The 19,596-nt window shown below is 40.4% G+C and overlaps 1 protein-coding gene across 1 annotated transcript in view; it reads right to left on the bottom strand.

Annotated features, from left to right (window-relative positions):
- LOC106082409 (transcription-associated protein 1) overlaps positions 1 to 19,596 on the bottom strand; it is a 30,181-nt gene that overhangs the window by 6,291 nt on the left and 4,294 nt on the right. The window contains exons 7-17 of the mRNA XM_013244899.2: positions 18,420 to 18,498; positions 18,218 to 18,361; positions 17,960 to 18,166; positions 17,278 to 17,895; positions 13,918 to 17,217; positions 13,568 to 13,850; positions 13,341 to 13,500; positions 8,857 to 11,662; positions 7,116 to 7,652; positions 6,935 to 7,057; positions 5,651 to 6,871 (exon numbers count right to left, since the gene is read on the bottom strand). Of these exons, the coding sequence (XP_013100353.2) occupies positions 5,651 to 6,871; positions 6,935 to 7,057; positions 7,116 to 7,652; positions 8,857 to 11,662; positions 13,341 to 13,500; positions 13,568 to 13,850; positions 13,918 to 17,217; positions 17,278 to 17,895; positions 17,960 to 18,166; positions 18,218 to 18,361; positions 18,420 to 18,498 (9,478 nt within the window). The remainder of the gene's footprint in view (positions 1 to 5,650; positions 6,872 to 6,934; positions 7,058 to 7,115; positions 7,653 to 8,856; positions 11,663 to 13,340; positions 13,501 to 13,567; positions 13,851 to 13,917; positions 17,218 to 17,277; positions 17,896 to 17,959; positions 18,167 to 18,217; positions 18,362 to 18,419; positions 18,499 to 19,596) is intronic.

Raw genomic sequence — 19,596 nt, 5'->3', positions numbered from 1 at the left:
ATTTGGCCCGGACTTTGTAGGGTCGGAAATTGACATTTCGATGTGTTGCAAACGGGATGATTAAATGAATATACCCCTTTCCTACGGGGGTGGGTATAAAAATGCTGATCACAATAAAAACGCCGTCAAAAACATCCCTGTTGGATTTGGGCTCTAGTGAAAACGTGGTTTTACAAGAAGATTGCGTGTATTTTGACTTAGTTTACAATTTTGGTCGGCTGGGAGGGAATTTGGTAGTTTTTTAAAAAATTTTGGTCGGATTTTTTTTTTTTGATAATGGCAACGCTGGTTGTGAGGAGATTTTATTGTTTCATCAATGCGAGATAAACAGTGGAATCGTTTTATTATTGCATGGTATTTTGTAAGTTGATAAACAGTCGTTTTATTATGGCATGGTATTTTGTATGTAGTGAAAGTCAAAAGTATTACATGGCTTTGCAGTACAAGGTTACAATGTTTAGCTTTTGATGACAAGCGATAACTCAAGCCTAGCCCTATACAATACTAAAAGAATTAAGAAGCAATCTTAATAATGCATAACCGCGTAACATCTTTATATTTTGATATTAAATCTTGCAGATAAATTTTGTTAAACTAAATATAAATAATTTCTTAAGCTTTTTCTTCCAAAGTTGACAAAATAAATTGTTTGTTTTTAAATATGTACTAATTTATGTACAATAGTATGAGTACGAAGTGAGGTGTATTTGTAAACTGAAGTAATTGTGAAGGGAGGTGTATATAAAGTGAGGTAGGTGTCAAGTGAGGTGTGTATGGAAAATGAGACTGTGAGAGGATTTTTAACGATTATTTTTGAGAGTCACATATACTTCTAAGTGTAATTTTTTAAATTAGCTTGTATAAGTTATATCCAAATATGGTCCGATCTGGACGATGTTCGACACAAAGGTGTATAAGTCTATCAAAACGCACTGTTTCAAATTTCATCAAAATAGGATGAAAAATGCTCCTTTTATTGGCTCATTACACTATATCGGGAGATCGGTCTATATGGCAGCTATATCGAAATATTATCCGATCTGGACGATATTCAACAAAACGGTTAAGAGGCGTACCAAAACTCACTGTGTCCAATTTCATCGAAATAGGATGAAAAATGCTCCTTTAATTGGCTCCTTACACTATATCGGGAGATCGGTCTATATGGCAGCTATATCCAAATATGGTCCGATCTGGACCACATTTCACAAGAATGAGTAGGGGTCTACCGGAACACACTGTGCCAAATTTTATCGAATTCGGGTAGTAAATGCATCATTTATGGCCTTAATACCCTATATCGGGAGATCGGTCGATCGGTCGATCGGTCTATAGGGCAGCTATATCCACTTCACAGAAATGGGAAGGGGTCTATCAGAACTCACTGCGCCAAATTTCAACGAAATCGGATGAAAAATGACCAATTTATTGCCTAAAGACTTAAAGTCTGGAGATCGGTCTATATAGCGACTATATATAACTAAAATCAGATTTTATGAAATCAGAAGATCAGGTTAATATACAAAGAATACGAAACCATTAAAAATTGTTTGCAAAATGTTTTTGTACCCAAGATATTTGCAAAATTATAAATATCCCAAAAAGTTATTTATTGGGTATTTGCCCAATAAATACCTAAGCATTGGGTATTTACCCGGTAGAAACGCATCTCTATTTATTTGTTTGTTAGTTTGTCTGTTCCGTATAGACTCAAAAACGGCTGAACCTATTTTCATGAAAATTTCACAGATGGTAGAGTTTGGGCCGCCGGTGAAAATAGGGTACTACAATTTTTAATATCCGAAGGGGGGCGGACCCTCCCCCATACCCCAATTTTCAAAAACGCCAGATCTTCGAGATGCGTGCAGCGAAATTTTGTATTCCAACTTATGGTATCCCAAAAATACGAAATTGGTATAAAATTTTGGGGTCTAATAACCTGGGGAGACGCCCCATCCTAAAACACACCCGAACGCACATGTTTACAATATGTGTATCAAACGAAAGGTATTTAAGAGTAGAGTAGAATTTGGTATACGAATCTGGCCCAAAGTGTTTGGACCACTCCCAAAAACCCCCCAACAGGACTCGTTCCCCGCTTTGAGCATTATGGGTTTCAAATGAAAGGTATCTAATAGTAGAGTACAAATAAATGCGAGGGTGGCCCACACTCCCTAAATATCCTTCAAACTGGACATATTTGTGGATTATGGTAAAAAGGGGCTCAAATCTGGTATCTGTTTTAGGGTCAAGTGTTTCGGTGACGTCTCACCTCATAAACTCCTCTAAACCATTTATATTTACCGACTATAGCAATATGTAGCTTAAATGTGGTTTTTGGGACAAGAGTATGAATCTGATATCCATTTTCCGGGCAAAGGATTTGGCTCCTCCCCTTATCTTATGTTCGAAAACGTCAGATCTCCAAGATGGTTGGGGCAATTTAAGCGAAATTTAGTTTGTTTATAATAACTAAAAAACAGAAGTTTGGTATCGTTTTTTAGGGTGGGATATCTAGAGGGGCCGCGCCACCTCCAAAACCCGGCAAATTGAAATATAAACCAATAATGACAATATGGGGCTCGAATTAAAGGTATTTAAGACTAGATCACGAATCTGATATATTTGGCGTTCACCTCACCCCCAAAAATACCCCTATACCGGATATATTTACCGATCACAGCAATATAAGGCTCAAATGAAAGGTATTTGGGAGTAGAGCACAAAAATGATATCCACATTGGGGCGAAATATCTGAAAGGCCGTACCAGCACCCACAAAACAGGATTTATTTCCTGCCCCTGCCAGAGGAGGAGGAGCGGACCCTCCCTCTTACCTCAAAAATGAAAGCGGACCGATCGGGACAATATGGAACTCAAATAAAAGGTATTTAGAAAAGGAGTACGAATTTCATATTAAAAATTGGTTCTAAGTAACTAGGCGACCGCCCCAACCCCAAAACCTTCTATAATAGGTTTATTGGACGATCATGACAATATGGAACTAAAATTAAAGGCATTCGGGAGTAGATTACGAAGGAGGCGGACCCACCCCCATTACCCCAAAAACACCAACCAAAATCAAAAGTGGACCGATAAGGACAACATTTATATCAAATGAAAGGTATTGTAGAGCAGAATACGAATATGGCATTAAGGGTCCAAGTACTCAGGAAGTAGCCCAATATGGGTCTCAAATGAAAGGTATTGGGGAGTAGATTACGAATCTGGCACACAAAGTCAGGTCGAAGTCTAGGGGGTCACCCCATTCCACAAAAACGCTCCAAATGGGCATATTAGTCAATCACGACTATATGGGACTCGGTTTGTTTGTTTGTTCCGTATAGACTACAAAACAGCAGAACCGTTTTTCTCGAAATGTTCACAGATTGTGTAGGTCGGTCTGGAAGGAAATAAAGGCTTTAAAATTTTTTGGTATCAGAAGGGGGCGCACTTTCCCCCTTACTCCAATGAGAACAATGTGGGTATCAGATGGAAGGTATTGGAGAGTAGAATATGAGTATAGTGTTAAAAACCGAGTCTAAGTACCCAGCGGGCCGCCCCAACCCCAAAACTCACCTAAACAGATATTTACTTTTGCGTTTCAATGACACAAATTCGATATCCACATTTAGGGCGAAATGTCCCCATCTTAAAACTCTACCAAAACGGGACTTATATATCGACCATTGCAAATAAAAGGTGTAAGAGCGTTAAAGAAGGCGCAGAAAAGCGGGCCAAAGATGAAGGCAAGTATAAAAAGTGAAAAAAAAAACGGAAGTGCCACCTAAAAAATTCAGTTTTCCTTAAATTTGGTCGGCTGGGAGGGGATTTGGTAGGTTTCTTTTTTTATAAAAAAAATTTGGTCCGAAAACGCTGGTTGAAGTTGGAGACAAATCCCAACCATATTCGCTTTCAGGTGATGTGACAATGAAGCAGATTGACCGATATTAGGCGCACTCCTGGCATGGATCTTTATGCACTTATGGGTTAGCTCCCAGCTGAGATTGACGGCACCCAAACAATGCGGATAGTTCCATCCTCAGAGAAGGCGTTAATCTCCTTCTTACACTCTGTCCGTGACCTCACCGTCCTGGTTGTTATTGCCCTAATGGCCAGTTTACTATCCGTAAAGATGTTCACATTCGACGTCCTCGCGTTAACGCCACACCCCTCACGCATCTTGATCGCCAAGATCTCCGCCTGAAGGACCATATTATGGGCAGCAGTCGAAAACAAATTTCAGTCCTTGGATTCTTAATGTAGGCTCAGGCTCACTCTGTACTCTAGCTTTGATCCATCTGTGTAGCATGATCTTTCAGATGGCAATACCGAAAACGGGCATTATGCCCGGCAGGGGATAACTTTGAGCACCACACAGGTTGGTACTTTAAGCTCCAAACGTTGTGGGGTTCATCGTTATCATGATAATCTCAGCTGGGAGCTAACGGGCGCGCCATACGATGCTCCATACGATGAAGCTGAAACTGCAACTGTAGTCGCGGGCAATCAGCGGTATCGAGTGGCGAGTGTCAGGGAGTAGCCGTAAGGCACCGACTCTTCCTAAAATACTTAATGTTCGATATGACAAGGCGGGTTTTTTGGTGCCTTTTAATAACCCATGGCCATCACGTTCCCTATGAGCCGAAACTAGCTTGCTAACCTATGAGAGCTTGACGAGAATCGCCACAACGACCATGAACTATTGACAATCAATCGACTTTAAATGCTGTTGTTTTGGGTCATGTGAGATTGAAAGATGCCCGAAGTAGTTTGTCAAGCTATAATGGGTCCCGGGCTTTCAGGAGCTAATGTTTTATGAGGCATATATGACATGATGAAATGTACTCCTGAGAATCGCTACAACGACGATGACTTATTGGCAGTCAATCGACGCTTAAAGCTGTTGTTTTGGGTCATGTGAGATTGAAATATGCCAGAAATAGTTTGTCAGGCTATAATGGGTCCCGGGCTTTCAGGGGGTAATGTCTTATGAGGCATATATGACATGACGAAATATATTCCTGAGAGGCCGTTCTTTCATAAGTACTTGGAAGTCGTTCTCCTAGACAGGTAGATTATGTTTAAACGTAAGCCGCCCCTCTCTGATCCTTTGAAATCCAGGGGCTTACAGACTTCTTGAAATATGTAACTGTTTTCAGCCGGAGCCTTTTGCAATTTTAAAGAATCTGGTTACAATTTGCAGGACGGGCGGCTACCCGTCAAATGGTTACGTTCCAGTTGGCGCTGGAGGCTCTGAAGAAACACAGTAAGTACTCTCGGATCACGGAGAGGGCGTCAAGCTATGCTTGATTTGTCGACGGTATGACAGAGTACATTCCAAAAAGACTTTTTAAAGAGGCCCTGTCCATCGTACCCACCCTTTTCTGGTCCCTAGGTGTATACAGAGGGCCCCCAAGATTGGCCGGGAATTCGGTGCACTGGTTTTTGCAGAATCTGGGTACGATTTCTTGAGGCGGGGCCAGCTGCAGTCCGATGTTCACAATATATAACAGTCGTTCGGGCCTGAATATGTGGTTAAAACTTGTCCAGAATACGGTGGGTCAATTTGTGGCGGTTGTCAAAAGCGCCTTCCACTTTCGTAATAAATAAATAAAAAAAAAATATTTTTTTTTTGTATTTTCACTTACCATTTTACGGAATTGCCAGAAATCGGTGGCCGACACAAATGTCTTGACCGCCCATTGCTTAAACAATGTTTTGGGCACCATTTTATTTTGTATCTCTTGGAAGATGTCCCTCAAGATAGCATGAGTGATTTGTGCTCCTTGCGATTGAACTTCTGAGAGACGTTCATAATACTTCATTATGGGTAAATCATGTTCCACATCCATTTTGGCGCAGGTACTCTTGTATATTTCATAGAGCGATATACTGGCGGGATTGTCTTCAGCCAAACGCATTTGTGGTGATATTGGCACCACTCGCGGCACTGTTATGTTCAAGAAACGTCTGGTGGTTTCCTTTTGTTTCTCCAAATAATAGTTGAGCATGCGTAACAATTGTAAAACACGTTCCTCACGACGAGCATCACCCAATCCGGTGTCGATGACTACTAGATAGGGATATATTTTACCATTGGTTCCCCTTATATGGAGACGTCGCGCCGCTGTATTATTCTTTTGTACAATCTCAACTCGGGGCATAAATCGGGATATGCGTATGTGGTAATGTGATGATGAGGGTATTAGAAATTCTCCTGGTAATTCAACTTCGGCGGTTTTTTGACTGAAATTGGAAAGGAAACGACACTTGTCCTCGATAAGGAATGAAGTGGGTAACTTCTTGACTTTATTCTCCAAAGCCTTTATCCAAGACTTCAATTTGGTTATTAGGTTGTGCAATTTCATGGCATCGGGCTTGGTGAAATCAAAATCGCGGGTGAATTGTTCTTTCATCATTTGGAAGGCGGGATCTTGGAAAGTTACTTGGGCACGACGAGCCAAGGATTCAGAGGCTGCCGAATTGGAGGCGGACGAGGCCACCGAACCGGGAATGTTTTCTATGCCAATGCCAAAGGTTGAACCCAATTTCTTGACAAAATGAAGTGTGTGTGGTGTTATGGTGGCCTCATTCACAGTACTCCTAGTTTCAAAGGCTATGGCATAGCATTTGATAAGGCCCTGACGCAATTGCCTTAGCACTTCTTCGGTCCAACTTTCTCTGAACCATACCATTTGATCAACAATACCCTCTAGAGAGCTTAAGATAGTGGGATGGATTTCTCTTTGAACATGCATAACTTTGGAGCAACGCCACATGGGTGGAGTTGCCTTAATGGGATTAACCGAAGTTTGACTCGATGCCGAAGAGTTGGTGAACACTTGATTCATGTTGCTCTCCAGGTTTTGCTATAAGGAAAAACGTGGCCATTAAGTGGGTAACTAATGAAATAAGTATTTGGTTGTCCTTACATGATTATGAGGCCTGCCAGAGGCCTGTTCTGCGGTTTTGTGTTTTTCTCGTTGTTCTATTTTCAAAGTCAAGTACAAAGTACGTATAGGAAAGTACACCGCTTGGGGATACAAACGACCAACCTAGAAAATCAATCACATATGAAATCAGTTTTCTTCTGTTCCGTTTCATTGAACTTACATGACTCAAGAGATTCAATATCACATTGCCATCATATTGTACCAGACAACACAGCAGCTGGGGTATCCAAGGTAGCCAGTACGAAGGCTGCACTCCCACAACATACTTTTCCAAGGTGTTCATCAAAGTATTGGTGGCATTGTCATAGGACAAAAACCATAGAACCTTGGCTAAATATTTTCTGGTCTTACTTTCGCTTTGATGGCGACAGGCGTGTAGATAGCAGGTTAAAGCATTAACACCATGTGAAATTTGTTTGTCCCGTATGAAAAGATGTTCCATAAAATCACCCCACATGGCCCAGGCTTTTGTTAGCCCATCATGTAATTGAACTGCAGCACTAAAGGCTTTGGCAGCTTCCTCTGAGCGCCCAATATTTGCAAGCAATAAACCTTTGAGAGCATAAAATTCGGCATTCATTTCAGCGGTGAAATATTTCAGATTGGTAGATTCGATAACCTCTAAGGCTTCATTTAAATCATTGCTGACAGTTGAGGAGGCTGTTTGTATGTAGCACTTGACTTGTTGGCGAATTTTCTGAAAAAGAAAAGAAAAAAAGAGGAAGTGTGGAAGAGAGTGAGAGAGAAAGTTTTCCTTATTCAGCCAGGCTGAATTAAAGTTTTCCTATAAGAAACCTTATTCAGCCAGGCTGAATTAAAGTTTTCCTATAAGAAAACCTTATTCAGCCAGGCTGAATTAAAGTTTTCCTATAAGAAAATCTTATTCAGCCAGGCTGAATTAAAGTTTTCCTATAAGAAACCCTTATTCAGCCAGGCTGAATTAAAGTTTTCCTTAAGAAAACCTTATTCAGCCAGGCTGAATTAAAGTTTTCCTATAAGAAAACCTTATTCAGCCAGGCTGAATTAAAGTTTTCCTATAAGAAACCCTTATTCAGCCAGGCTGAATTAAAGTTTTTGTATAAGAAAACCTTATTCAGCCAGGCTGAATTAAAGTTTTTGTATAAGAAAACCTTATTCAGCCAGGCTGAATTAAAGTTTTCCTATAAGAAACCCTTATTCAGCCAGGCTGAATTAAAGTTTTCCTATAAGAAAACCTTATTCAGCCAGGCTGAATTAAAGTTTTCCTATAAGAAAACCTTATTCAGCCAGGCTGAATTAAAGTTTTCCTATAAGAAAACCTTATTCAGCCAGGCTGAATTAAAGATTTCCTACAAGAAAACCTTATTCAGCCAGGCTGAATTAAAGATTTCCTACAAGAAAACCTTATTCAGCTAGGCCGAATTAAAGTTTTCCCATAAGAAACCCTTATTCAGCCAGTCTGAATTAAAGTTTTCCTATAAGAATACCTTATTCAGCCAGGCTGAATTAAAGTTTTCCTATAAGAAACCCTTATTCAGCCAGGCTGAATTAAAGTTTTCCTATAAGAAAACCTTATTCAGCCAGGCTGAATTAAAGTTTTCCTATAAGAAACCCTTATTCAGCCAGGCTGAATTAAAGTTTTCCTATAAGAAAACCTTATTCAGCCAGGCTGAATTAAAGTTTTCCTATAAGAAAACCTTATTCAGCCAGGCTGAATTGAAGATTTTCTATAGAAACTCTTATTCTATAGGGCTGAATTGGAGATTTCCTGAATTACAATTTTTCATAAATGAACGCCACATTCAGCCCGGTTGAATTGAAGTTTTCCTGTAGGAAGCCTTACTTTGTCAGGCTAAATTGAAGATTTCCTTTAGAAAACTTTATGCAGGGGTCTAGTGTTTGTAAGACTTATTTGTACCTACCTGAAAGCAATCCACAATGGGCACCGATGGTATTGTGTAAATTCGCGACAATGTCTCCTGACACACACCCGTTAAATTATGTTTTCTTGCTATCTTGCCAAAGTATATGATGGCCTGGGCTGAAGCATGTACTCCCAGCATTGTATTGCCCTGATCTGGAGTCTGTTCCAAGTGTTGCGTGATTATTTGATAATGATGTTGACGCCAGGTGAATATGTCGGACCAGTGGGACAAATCATCGGCGATTACAGGCAAGCGGTTTCTCCAAGTTTTCACAATGGCCTTCATATCATGCAAGGAAGTGTTGCGAGATTGTAGTAAACCCTGGTGGATTTGACTGGCCTCCTGTAATTCGATGATTTGCTGGGCTGCCTGCAGATATTGCAGGTGAATGTGAGACACAATGTGTGGTAGCCTACGCCATTCGCGTATGCAAAGACCCGAGGCAATTTCCACATATTTTTCCACATTGGCCAATTGCCTTTCCTCAGGATGGAGAATGGCCAAGAAGCCCTTGTACAAATTAACTTTGTAGCCATATTGCTTGGAATAGGCTTGTTCTATTTTCAACAAAGCCTTTTTCATGAGATTCCAATCGGGCACACGCCAAGCACTTTCCATTATGAGAATTTCATGCTGCTCCCTGTTGGTTTGAGCATAGTCCAGTAAAATATCCCATTGGTTGAGCTCTTTGGCACAGCGTATCCAATGATTTTCCCATAACAATACCTCGCTATTCATGTGAGAATTGCATTGGCCATTCGAGAGGTCCTCTTTGAATTTGGTCATGGCCAAGTCATAGGCCCCCTGGGCCTCTTCAAAGAAGCCCATTTGTTCATAGGCAATGGCCAGATTAGTTTCCGAATATTGGGCATATTTCATCCAAAGGCCAGCCCATAAATCTTCCTCATGCATTGCTGAATACATCAGGGAAAGGGAGTCATGGACAGTGGTTTGATTGCCATTGTATTCCTGTTGTTGATCACAGTAGTCCATGAAAGATGATTGATTGCTTAGATTAACCTTCGAGGTCATTTCTTCCAACACTAGGGTCATGCGATGCCACAAATTATGGGCCTTTCCCAGGTATGTGCAGACATTGGGGGGTATGTATATCTTGGGATTACATTGTGTGAGGCCCTCCACAAAGGTATTTATGGCACTGGGGGCACAGTCCTTTTGTATAATATTGGTGCCCGAAGCCAAGAAGGGTATAACCTCTTTGATGATTGTCTGCTGTTGGTCGGTGCTAAAGATGGACCATATGCGGGGAAATATGGCCAGCCATACAGATTCAGCCAGGCTAGTGTCCATGTGGCAGAGCTGTGAAGTGGCCACCAGCAATTGGTCGGTACGTATCTTTCGATTTATTTCCAAAAATTCAATGTGACGATTGATAAGACGGCATATCTTCACTTTCCTTACAGGCAACAGACGGTCAGTATCGGCCTGATCGGTGGTTTGCTGATTAACCAAATCCAAATTTATGTCCACATCAAACTCCTCATCCTTATCATCGACACTCTGTGGCATATCCATGCAATCCGATTGCGAGGATGAGGTGTAGATGACAAATTGGCTCTTCTCCTCATTGTCTGCCATATTAATGATGGATGTTATGCTGGGTATCTTGTGCGTGTCATTGGCATTTTGTATGGCGGTCATGGTATTGGCCGTCAGCACCAACAGTTCAATGCATTGCTTAATCCAGTAATGGGTGCCTATGGAATCCCAAGCCTGTGAGCAAATAATGTACAGCAGGCGATCATGTAGACGTCGTCTCATGGAGGCATCTATGATTTCGAAGAACTTCGCCCTGATGGTGGGATTTTGGCTGCGCAAACCGGTTAGGAAAGCTCCCTCCAATTTGGCACTCAGCTCAGTCTGTTTCAAATACTCATCGCGATATATGTAGTTGATCATTTCCAGGAATTGAATGTGCAATTCACTCTCGTCCGAGAACTTTTTCTCAACGCATTGCATCAATTTGACCAACAGAATGGATTTTTCCCTTATCGAGGGTATTTGTACCATGGTATTCTGCTCCTTAACCCTCACCCAGTCGTCCAGCATTTTTATGATGCATTTTATAATTTTCGCATCCATGGACTTCTCAATCAAGCTCACTATGATGCTGGTAATGAGCAACTTGCGCACCTCCACACTCATAATGACAATTCGATTTTTGATCATATCCAACGAGAGAATCAACAACTCCAACGACAAATGGTTTCCCTCCACCGAGGGATTCATAGCCTGGGCATTGTTATTTTGCATGGCAATGTGTTCCTTGGTAAGACGATTCAAGACGCGTATAAACTGCAGCATCAGACGATCAATATACTCTGGATTGTTCACACAGCAGGCTTTCAAAATCATCAAAGTGCCAAAGAGCGACGAAGGATTTGGCTGAGGGCTCTTCTCGTAAAAGGTCAAATTGTCCACAATCATTTTACTGATGGCACTATACAAGATGTCCAGCTCATCGTTCTTATGCTGCGAGTCGGGAGGGAAAATTGTCATAAGGCGTGTTATCAGACCATGCATTAAGCGCACAATTTTCGTATTTTGATGAATGATACAAGCCGAAAGGCCTTTTTGTATGGGTCTAATGATTGCCAATAGCTGATCGGGCTTCATGATGTTGTGTAAAAATGTCAAAAAGTCCAAAGCTGTGCAAATGTTATTGATATTGGTGTTGGGCGATTCAATGGTGGTGAATAGCTTATCCATCCAATTGAGTTTGAGTTCAAATGGCTGCGGCCAGACATCGGGTCGCATGGCAGTTTTCAGTAAGATGATGCATCTAGAATTTGAGAAGAAAATTTTGAGAAAACTTGGAAGGATACAGAAGATAAAATTTTGCGTCTTTAAAAACGATATGGGCGAAATTTTCTATAGAAAATTTTTTATGGGAAAACAAAAATTCGGCACCCTTTTGGCAAAATCTGCTATAAGAGCTAAATTTCAGTGAAATTTTCCATAGAAACCAATTTTGGCGAAATTTTCTATAAAAAACAAAATTTCAGCGAAATTTAGACAAATATTCGGCGAAACAATATGTCTAAGAAATTTTTAATATAAACATAATTTTTTATAGAAAGAAAATTTCCACGAAATTTTCTATCGAAACAAAATTTCCAAGAAATTTTCTATAGAAACAAAATTTCGACGAAATTTTCTATAGAAACAAAATTTCGACGAAATTTTCTATAGAAACAAAATTTCGACGAAATTTTCTATAGAAACAAAATTTCGACGAAATTTTCTATAGAAACAAAATTTCGACGAAATTTTCTATAGAAACAAAATTTCGACGAAATTTTTTATAGAAACAAAATTTCGACGAAATTTTCTATAGAAACAAAATTTGGACGAAATTCTCGGTAAAAACAAAATCTTAGCGAAATTTTCTATGGAAACGAAATTTCGACGAAATTTTCTATAGAAACAAAATTTGGACGAAATTTTCTATAGAAACAAAATTTGAACAAAATTTTCTCTAGAAACAAAATTTAGACGAAATTTTTTAAAAAAACAAAATTACGACGACATTTTCTATAGAAACAAAATTTGGAAGAAATTTTCTATAGAAACAAAATTTGAACCAAATTTTCTAAATAAAACAAAATTTTGAAATTTTCTATGGAAACCAAAAATTCGGCGAAATTTTCTATAGAAACAAAATTTCGACGAAATTTTCTATAGAAACAAAATTTCGACGAAATTTTCTATAGAAACAAAATTTCGACGAAATTTTCTATAGAAACAAAATTTGGACGAAATTTTCTATAGAAACCAAAAACTTTAACAAAATTTTTTTAAATAAAACAAAATTTTGAAATTTTCTATGGAAACCAAATTTTGGCGAAATTTTCTATAGAAACAAAATTTCGACGAAATTTTCTATAGAAACAAAATTTTGACGAAATTTTCTATAGAAACAAAATTTCGACGAAATTTTCTATAGAAACAAAATTTTAACGAAATTTTCTATAGAAACAAAATTCCGACGAAATTTTCTATAGAAACAAAATTTAGACGAAATTTTCTATAGAAAAAAAATTTCGACGAAATTTTCTATAGGAACAAAAGTTTCGAAATTTTGTTTCTATAGAAAATTTCATCGAAATTTTGTTTCTATAGAAAATTTCATCGAAATTTTGTTTCTATAGAAAAAATTTTCTATGGAAACCAAATTTCGGCGAAAAGTAAAATTTTCTTTCCTAAGAAAAAAATTGCGGCAAAATTTTTCATAGAATCAAATCTTCGCAAAATTTTCTAGAGAAAAAAAATTTCGGCAAAATTTTCTATGTAAACTAAATTCGGCGAAATTTTTTATAAAAACAAAGTTTCGCAAAACTTTCTAAGAAATTCAAATTGCGATGAAATTTTCTATAAAGCAAAACATTTTCTAAAGAAATTTTTGATTAATATTTTTTAGTTGGTCGAATTTAAAGCTTCGTTTTTTTTAATCAACCTACCTTCTTGATAAATTATCACCCGAATTCAAAATGGTTGGTGGACTATCGTTGACCTGGCAGGCCAGTCTTATGAGGAAATTTAATACTGTGTCGCAGTGTACTTTTCCTATAGAGCGAGTGCTTTCATCTATTTTCGAGCTCATAGCAGCATCCGAGGTGCCTGAATGATAAGACAAAAATTAGTTTCTATTATCGTTTATCAGTTGGCTGAAAACAAGGCCACTTACTTGATCGGGCGCCAGCGTCTGTGGTCACTTTCTTACGATGTGATTCAGCGAAATCATCACCGCTTCTTTTCACGGAGGTCTTATCGTCCATTTCATCATCCAAATTAGAGATTTTACTCTCAGTTTCATCTTCCTTAATGCGTTGCAATTCCCATTTGATGATTACATCGGCCAATTCCACGGATAGTTTTTTGTGTTCCAGCGAAGCATTGGGAGGGAAACCCAAACGTTGCATATAATTACTCAAATGAGTAACCAGTTGATGGCGCACCGGAAAGTAGACCTAAAAGAATAAAAAAAAAAACCGTCTTCGCTCTATCTTTCTATTTGCCTTCGACCAATTTTCTTACCTTATAATGCCTCACTATTAATTGTAGAATATGGAAAAGTTGTTGCATTGAATGACCCTCTTCCACTATGATTTTCTTGGTCCAATGCGTTAACATGGTATTGCCATCTTCCATGCGCAATGGCATAGCTGGCGTTAGAACATCCAAGGCTTGTCGCACCACCGGCCTAGCTTCCAAGGCATGACCCTTCAGCAGAGAATGAAATACCTGCAATACGATTTTCTTGTGTATGGCCAGGCGTGCAATGATATGGGCCAAGAGTAAATGGCCATGATAACGTGCTGTTGGATCCACCGAATTCTTACTCAGCAGACAAGGCCAGGCAAAGGTCATAAGGCGCCTCAATTTGTTGCCTTGTGTGCGATTGGTGGCATCACCATCGTGTATGTGCTGTGAGGCTCTTTCCACCAAAAGACAAGCGAACTGCAGCAAAGCAATTCTGACAGCATCATCTTTGGCATAGGGTTTTTCGGGATCAAACACCTTGCTGTTAATGAACACCGACACTATGTTACTCTCGTCCTCTTGGAATGGTGTGGGTGGGGCGCCTATTAGCTTATTGCCTTCACCCTTATCGAAACTGGCCACAAAACAGGGCACCAGTATGGAGGTTATTATTTTGGCCTTCAGCTCTTCCGACAACGAGGCATTATTGAAGTTCTCTATGAAATAGAAAAAGGCTTGACGCTTCCAATAGACGGTGTAGCTTTGGGCCACAGTATTTTGCAAAAAGTCTCTTAGGAAATAGAAATCAGGAATGAAGTGCAAACACAATGCTCTGGAGAGCTGGAACAGCAGCTCAATTTCATTGGTGTTATGGGAGAAATACTTTAATAGGATCTTGCCCACCAAATGCCATTTGTAGCTGATGACGTTCTCCTGGCAGCTGTTGCTCAAATTATATTGCCACAATTGTTTGAGGCAGTTAATCAAGTCCGTCTGCACGGCTATCCATTGTTCGTCACATTCCATAACGGTGTAGACTATTTTAATGGCCTGCTCTTGGACTTCCTGCTTTTGCTCATCGCTCATAATGGAACTGTCGATTTGTCCACAGCCAATCAAGCGTATCAAGGCCTTAATGCATTTGGGCGATTTGAGGTCGGCGTGGAAGGGTTTGCCATCTTTGTGCTTGAGCAAATAGATAAAGAAGCGGTTCCACTGTGCATCCACTATATACATATCGGAGAGAAAGTACTCCACAGTCTGGGTGTGAAAGCGTAACAAGAACTTCAGCAAGGGAGCCCGGTAGGGTGAGGAGGATTCAATCATTAGATTTTTCTCCGTTTGCAAGACCAATTGGCATAGATTCTCTATATATTTGGGAGTGGCAGCTGTGATTTGATGGAACATCTCGATGAGGCAAACCACTTTCTGTTCATATTCCCCACCACGTATGGCAGCAAAGAAGTTTCCCCCCTGCTGGCCCTGTTTGCAAATTTGTATAGACGTATCCAAGAGATTGCGACAAAGCTCCAGTATTTGCTCACTCAGCTTCTCATTGAACATATGCGGGAACAGCTGGGTGAAATAGGACAAACGCTTGGTGGCAGTCAGCGTCAGACTGCGATAGTCTCCCAATAATATTAGCAAAGGTCTAATGCAATTGTGTATCTCCTTCTTGTCAATCTGGATGCCGGCATTGAAACGTTTCATGCATTTGAAAGCGGCTTCTTGCAACTCAGGCTTCTTATGTTCCATCAGCTTGAAGAGGATGTTGATAATCTTGTCCTTATGCTGGGTATCCGTAATGTAATGGCAAGCGGCCAAGGCTTTCAAAGCACTTATGCGAAGGGGTACCAAGTTATTGACATTCTTGTAGCAATCCAATTTCATGAGAGTGGCATCTTCGGCCTCGGACAAGGTCAACAGCTCATGGAAGAACAGTTTATGATAGCTATTGGTGAGGTCAATGGTAAACAGTCTGGGCTCTAGGGTAGTGCAGAAGGTATTGCCCTCCATTAGGCCAATTTGGGCATTGACGGGTTGATGTCTCAGCAAATGCTTCTTGGGTGGTATAATATCGGCCAAGACCTCTTTGTGGGGATCCATGACTTCGGAGACAGTGCGATTCTGCAATTGGGCTATGTACTTCAAGGAGGCCATGGATTCCTGGCGCACCAAGGCATTGGGACTTGTTACTTGCCGGCAGAGTTCATGCACCACGTCATAGGTGGATTTGGTTCTAATTGCTGTTATCTCTTCACTGGTCTCATACTCCTTGGGTTTCATGCACAAGTCCAACAGGGATCTTAGATTAGTTTTCGCTATGTAAATGGCTCCATTGGAGACCTCGCCTTCCAAATCCATAAGCACAAACATAAATGCCTTGACAAAGGAGAATAAATGCTGATACAAGGAGCGTGGCGAGAACTGTTGATAAATCAACTGTATGGCTTTGCATCCTCCCACTTTGGCATACCAAGGCCTTTCATAGCATAGGGCAGTCATCTTCTCAGCCAAATACTGCATTAAAGGCAAACGACAAGCTCGCTCTTTGCTGCCCAAAATATTGGAAGCTGTTTCCAGGATCAGCCGTATGCACAATTGACCCGGTTTGCATAGCTCCTTTTCCTCATGACCCATACAAATGGCCAAGGCATCCACCAACACCAAAGGATCTATGCCATTAAGTGAATAGTATTGTTTGACTGGAAATGGGCCCGCCTGTTGGGCTATTGCTATCATGGTGAAGTGGCGGGCAATGGCCAACATTATGGGTATGACAAATTCCCTCAAGTCTTTGGTGGCGGAGGCCACAAACATACCGGTCAAGGCATTCTGCAAAGTTTTGCGAGCCTGATAGTCCTCTATCTTATTTTGATTGATGGGCACATTTACAATGTTGTTGTCCAGAAAACTGGGATGTAGAAAGAATTTCTGCAGGGTGTGTTTCTCATCATCCAAGTTAATGGAGGCTGCCAAAAAGCAACGTATGACCTCCCAGCTTTGGCGGCGATAAAACGAATCAGTGGCATTTGAGCTAAGTGCAGCCAAGGCTGTCTCAATGGCCTTGTCTATGGGAAAATCTATGGGCTTCTCATGCTCCTGGAAATAGGCCACAACTGAAGTGGGCTGTATCTCACTGTTGGTATATTGAATGCACTGAGGTTCGGTCATCATTTTACGATTGCCGCCGCCAAATTTACCCAAGACTCTAAAGGCAACCATGGCAGCATTGTCCTGATTGCGTAATGTCTTCCATAGAGCCTGCATCAAAGCAGCGCGTACAGGCTGTATATGATCGTACAAAAAGTCCGGCTGCAAGTTATCAACGCATAACTCCAAAGTTCTAAGGCCCTGGAAGAAATTAAAAATCATGAAAAAGAGGTCAGTTCTTTAAAAAATTTCACAACTTACCTGGCTAACCAAAGTGGCTGAACCATTGAGGGCCGAGACCAAAGGATCCATTAACATGGGCAAATAGGGCAGCAATGAAGATAAACGCACTGGCACTGTCAAACACAACTCCACAAACAAATCTTTCATGTGTTGCTTATGGAAGCCACTTTGTAAACGATTTAAACCCTCCAATAAATTGGGCAGCAAAGGCAAAAACTCCTGATATAATAAATCATGAGAGCCACCTCCTATGGAGCGGAATAAGGCTCTAAGCAAAAGGAAGTAGTTGTAAGGCTCCTCCGCAGTCAAAGCCAATTCCATAGATTGATTCACTATGCTATGCAGATGAGGTCTAAGCATCTGCTCATTTTCCACTGGAAATAGGCTTACGCTGCCAAAGACCAATTTGAATAGCCTCAAATACAAATTGGAACGCTCGACATTAGTGCCCATTTCATGCATTTTTCCCAAAAGATATTCCACCAGCACAGTGGCAAAGAGTGGAGACGTTTGTGGATTGGCCAAAAACGAATTGGCCACTATCTGCAGTGAGGGATTCTTGTGTATACGTTCAACCATAAAATCAATGGTGGTGGCAAAAACCTCTTGAAAGTTCTGCGGATGCATCATAAGAAACTGCAAAAAAATAAAGAGGTTGGGGTTAAACAAAGAGTTTGAGAAGATACAAATGACCACTTACTATGCCACTAAAGTGCTCCAAAACCTCTTTCTCCTCCTTTGTTCTGGGTATTATACCCGAGGTCTTCAATTGATTGGCTGGCGATGTATTAATGGAGTATATATCCAAAGCCTCCATTGCCCAATGTACCAAATCTATATAAATACTGACTTCATAGGGTTGGAACAGCTTCTCTTGCTTTTGTTTGGTGACATCAACAGAGGGTGACTGCAAAAAAATCAGCTGTCAAAATACCCACAAGCTCATATTTCAACATACCTTTGAACTGACGAAGCCCCATGTTATGGTCTTAACTCCACCAACTAGTGTCTTTACCAAACTACGATATTCCACAATGTTCAAGGAGCATAACATTTGATTTCCGGTCAATTGATTCTTGGATATGGCATCGGCGGCAGTGTCCTACAGGGGTTAGAAAGATTAGTGCCTTCTCTATCAAAGCAATAAAAATCAAATTTACTATTATAGCCGTTTCTTTGTTATCCATAGTTGATGAGGATGTGGAGGAGGGTGATGTTGAAGTGTTTGACTGGGCTTTTCTGTAGGGAAAATTAACAATAACAAAATTAGTCTCTTTGGTAACAATTACTAAGAAAATTAAAAATTTTATAACGATAAAAGTCCCCAACGGTGATTTTCGCTTACACATTTCCATTTTTTAGCCTTAGTGGAAACTATCTTCCAGAGTTTACATTAAACGTAGTTAGTCCATGTTGCCAATAGCGGAGCTTGCTGAGATAGAGTATTTGACAGGAGTTGTTGATGAGTGATTAGTAATGCTTAGTGATGTGGAAGGTGAGTCGACACGTCAATATATATATCTTCTCCTCTTAGGAGGAGAAGATAGATTTGGCGCTAACTGCGTTCGAACCCTACAAGTCGAAGGGAGCAAATGGTATACTGCCTGCTATTTTCGATTCTTCACTGGTATGTAGCTTTGTATATCAGAATGCCTACGGTAGGTTGACAGTGCCCTTCAAGATGTGGTTAGCTACAACAAAGGGCATTTGGAGATAGAGGTTTTGTTTTTTTGTGGCTTCTTGTTATCAATAGGATTCTCAGGCCTTTCAAAAAGGAGAGGGTAAAACTCTTTGACCACTCTCGGTCTTAGGACTTTGCACTAAGAGCGAGGAAGACAAAAAACGGTCGTTCCTCAAACTTTGAGAATTCTTCTGGTCGATAGTTGTTGTTGTTGTTGTAGCAGTGTGTTATACACTGAGGGGGCAGCCCCTGCCGATTAAGACCTCCATCGGGTCAACCGGTACGTACAACCGGCTGCCAAGGCATTGCCTGGTTGATAGTGAGGCGGTATGCTGTATGCAAGTCATTCTATGTAGGCTCGTTGGTCGTCGATATTGGCCACAGGAGTCTTCATTGAGCTGCTTCCGGACGTATGGAGCTTCAAACGAATGTCTTCACAGTTCTGAAGACATTAAAGGCAATTTCGGTCGGCTACACAATTGGACTGTCACTATATACGTGGACAGCTAGGCGGCGCTGTAGGCTCTAGCGCCGGGCCATTTGGTTGAAATTTTGCACGAAATGTTTTGTTATGACTTCCAACAACTGTGCTGAGTACGCTTCAAATCGTTCTATAACCTGATATAGCTGCAATATATAAACCGATCTTGGATCTT

The sequence above is a fragment of the Stomoxys calcitrans genome, chromosome 5 (genome assembly GCF_963082655.1).
Source record: "Stomoxys calcitrans chromosome 5, idStoCalc2.1, whole genome shotgun sequence".
Classification (NCBI taxonomy): Eukaryota; Metazoa; Arthropoda; class Insecta; order Diptera; family Muscidae; genus Stomoxys; species Stomoxys calcitrans.
Note: the sequence above shows the minus strand (reverse complement) of the source record. Positions and strands in the feature narration are given on the sequence as shown.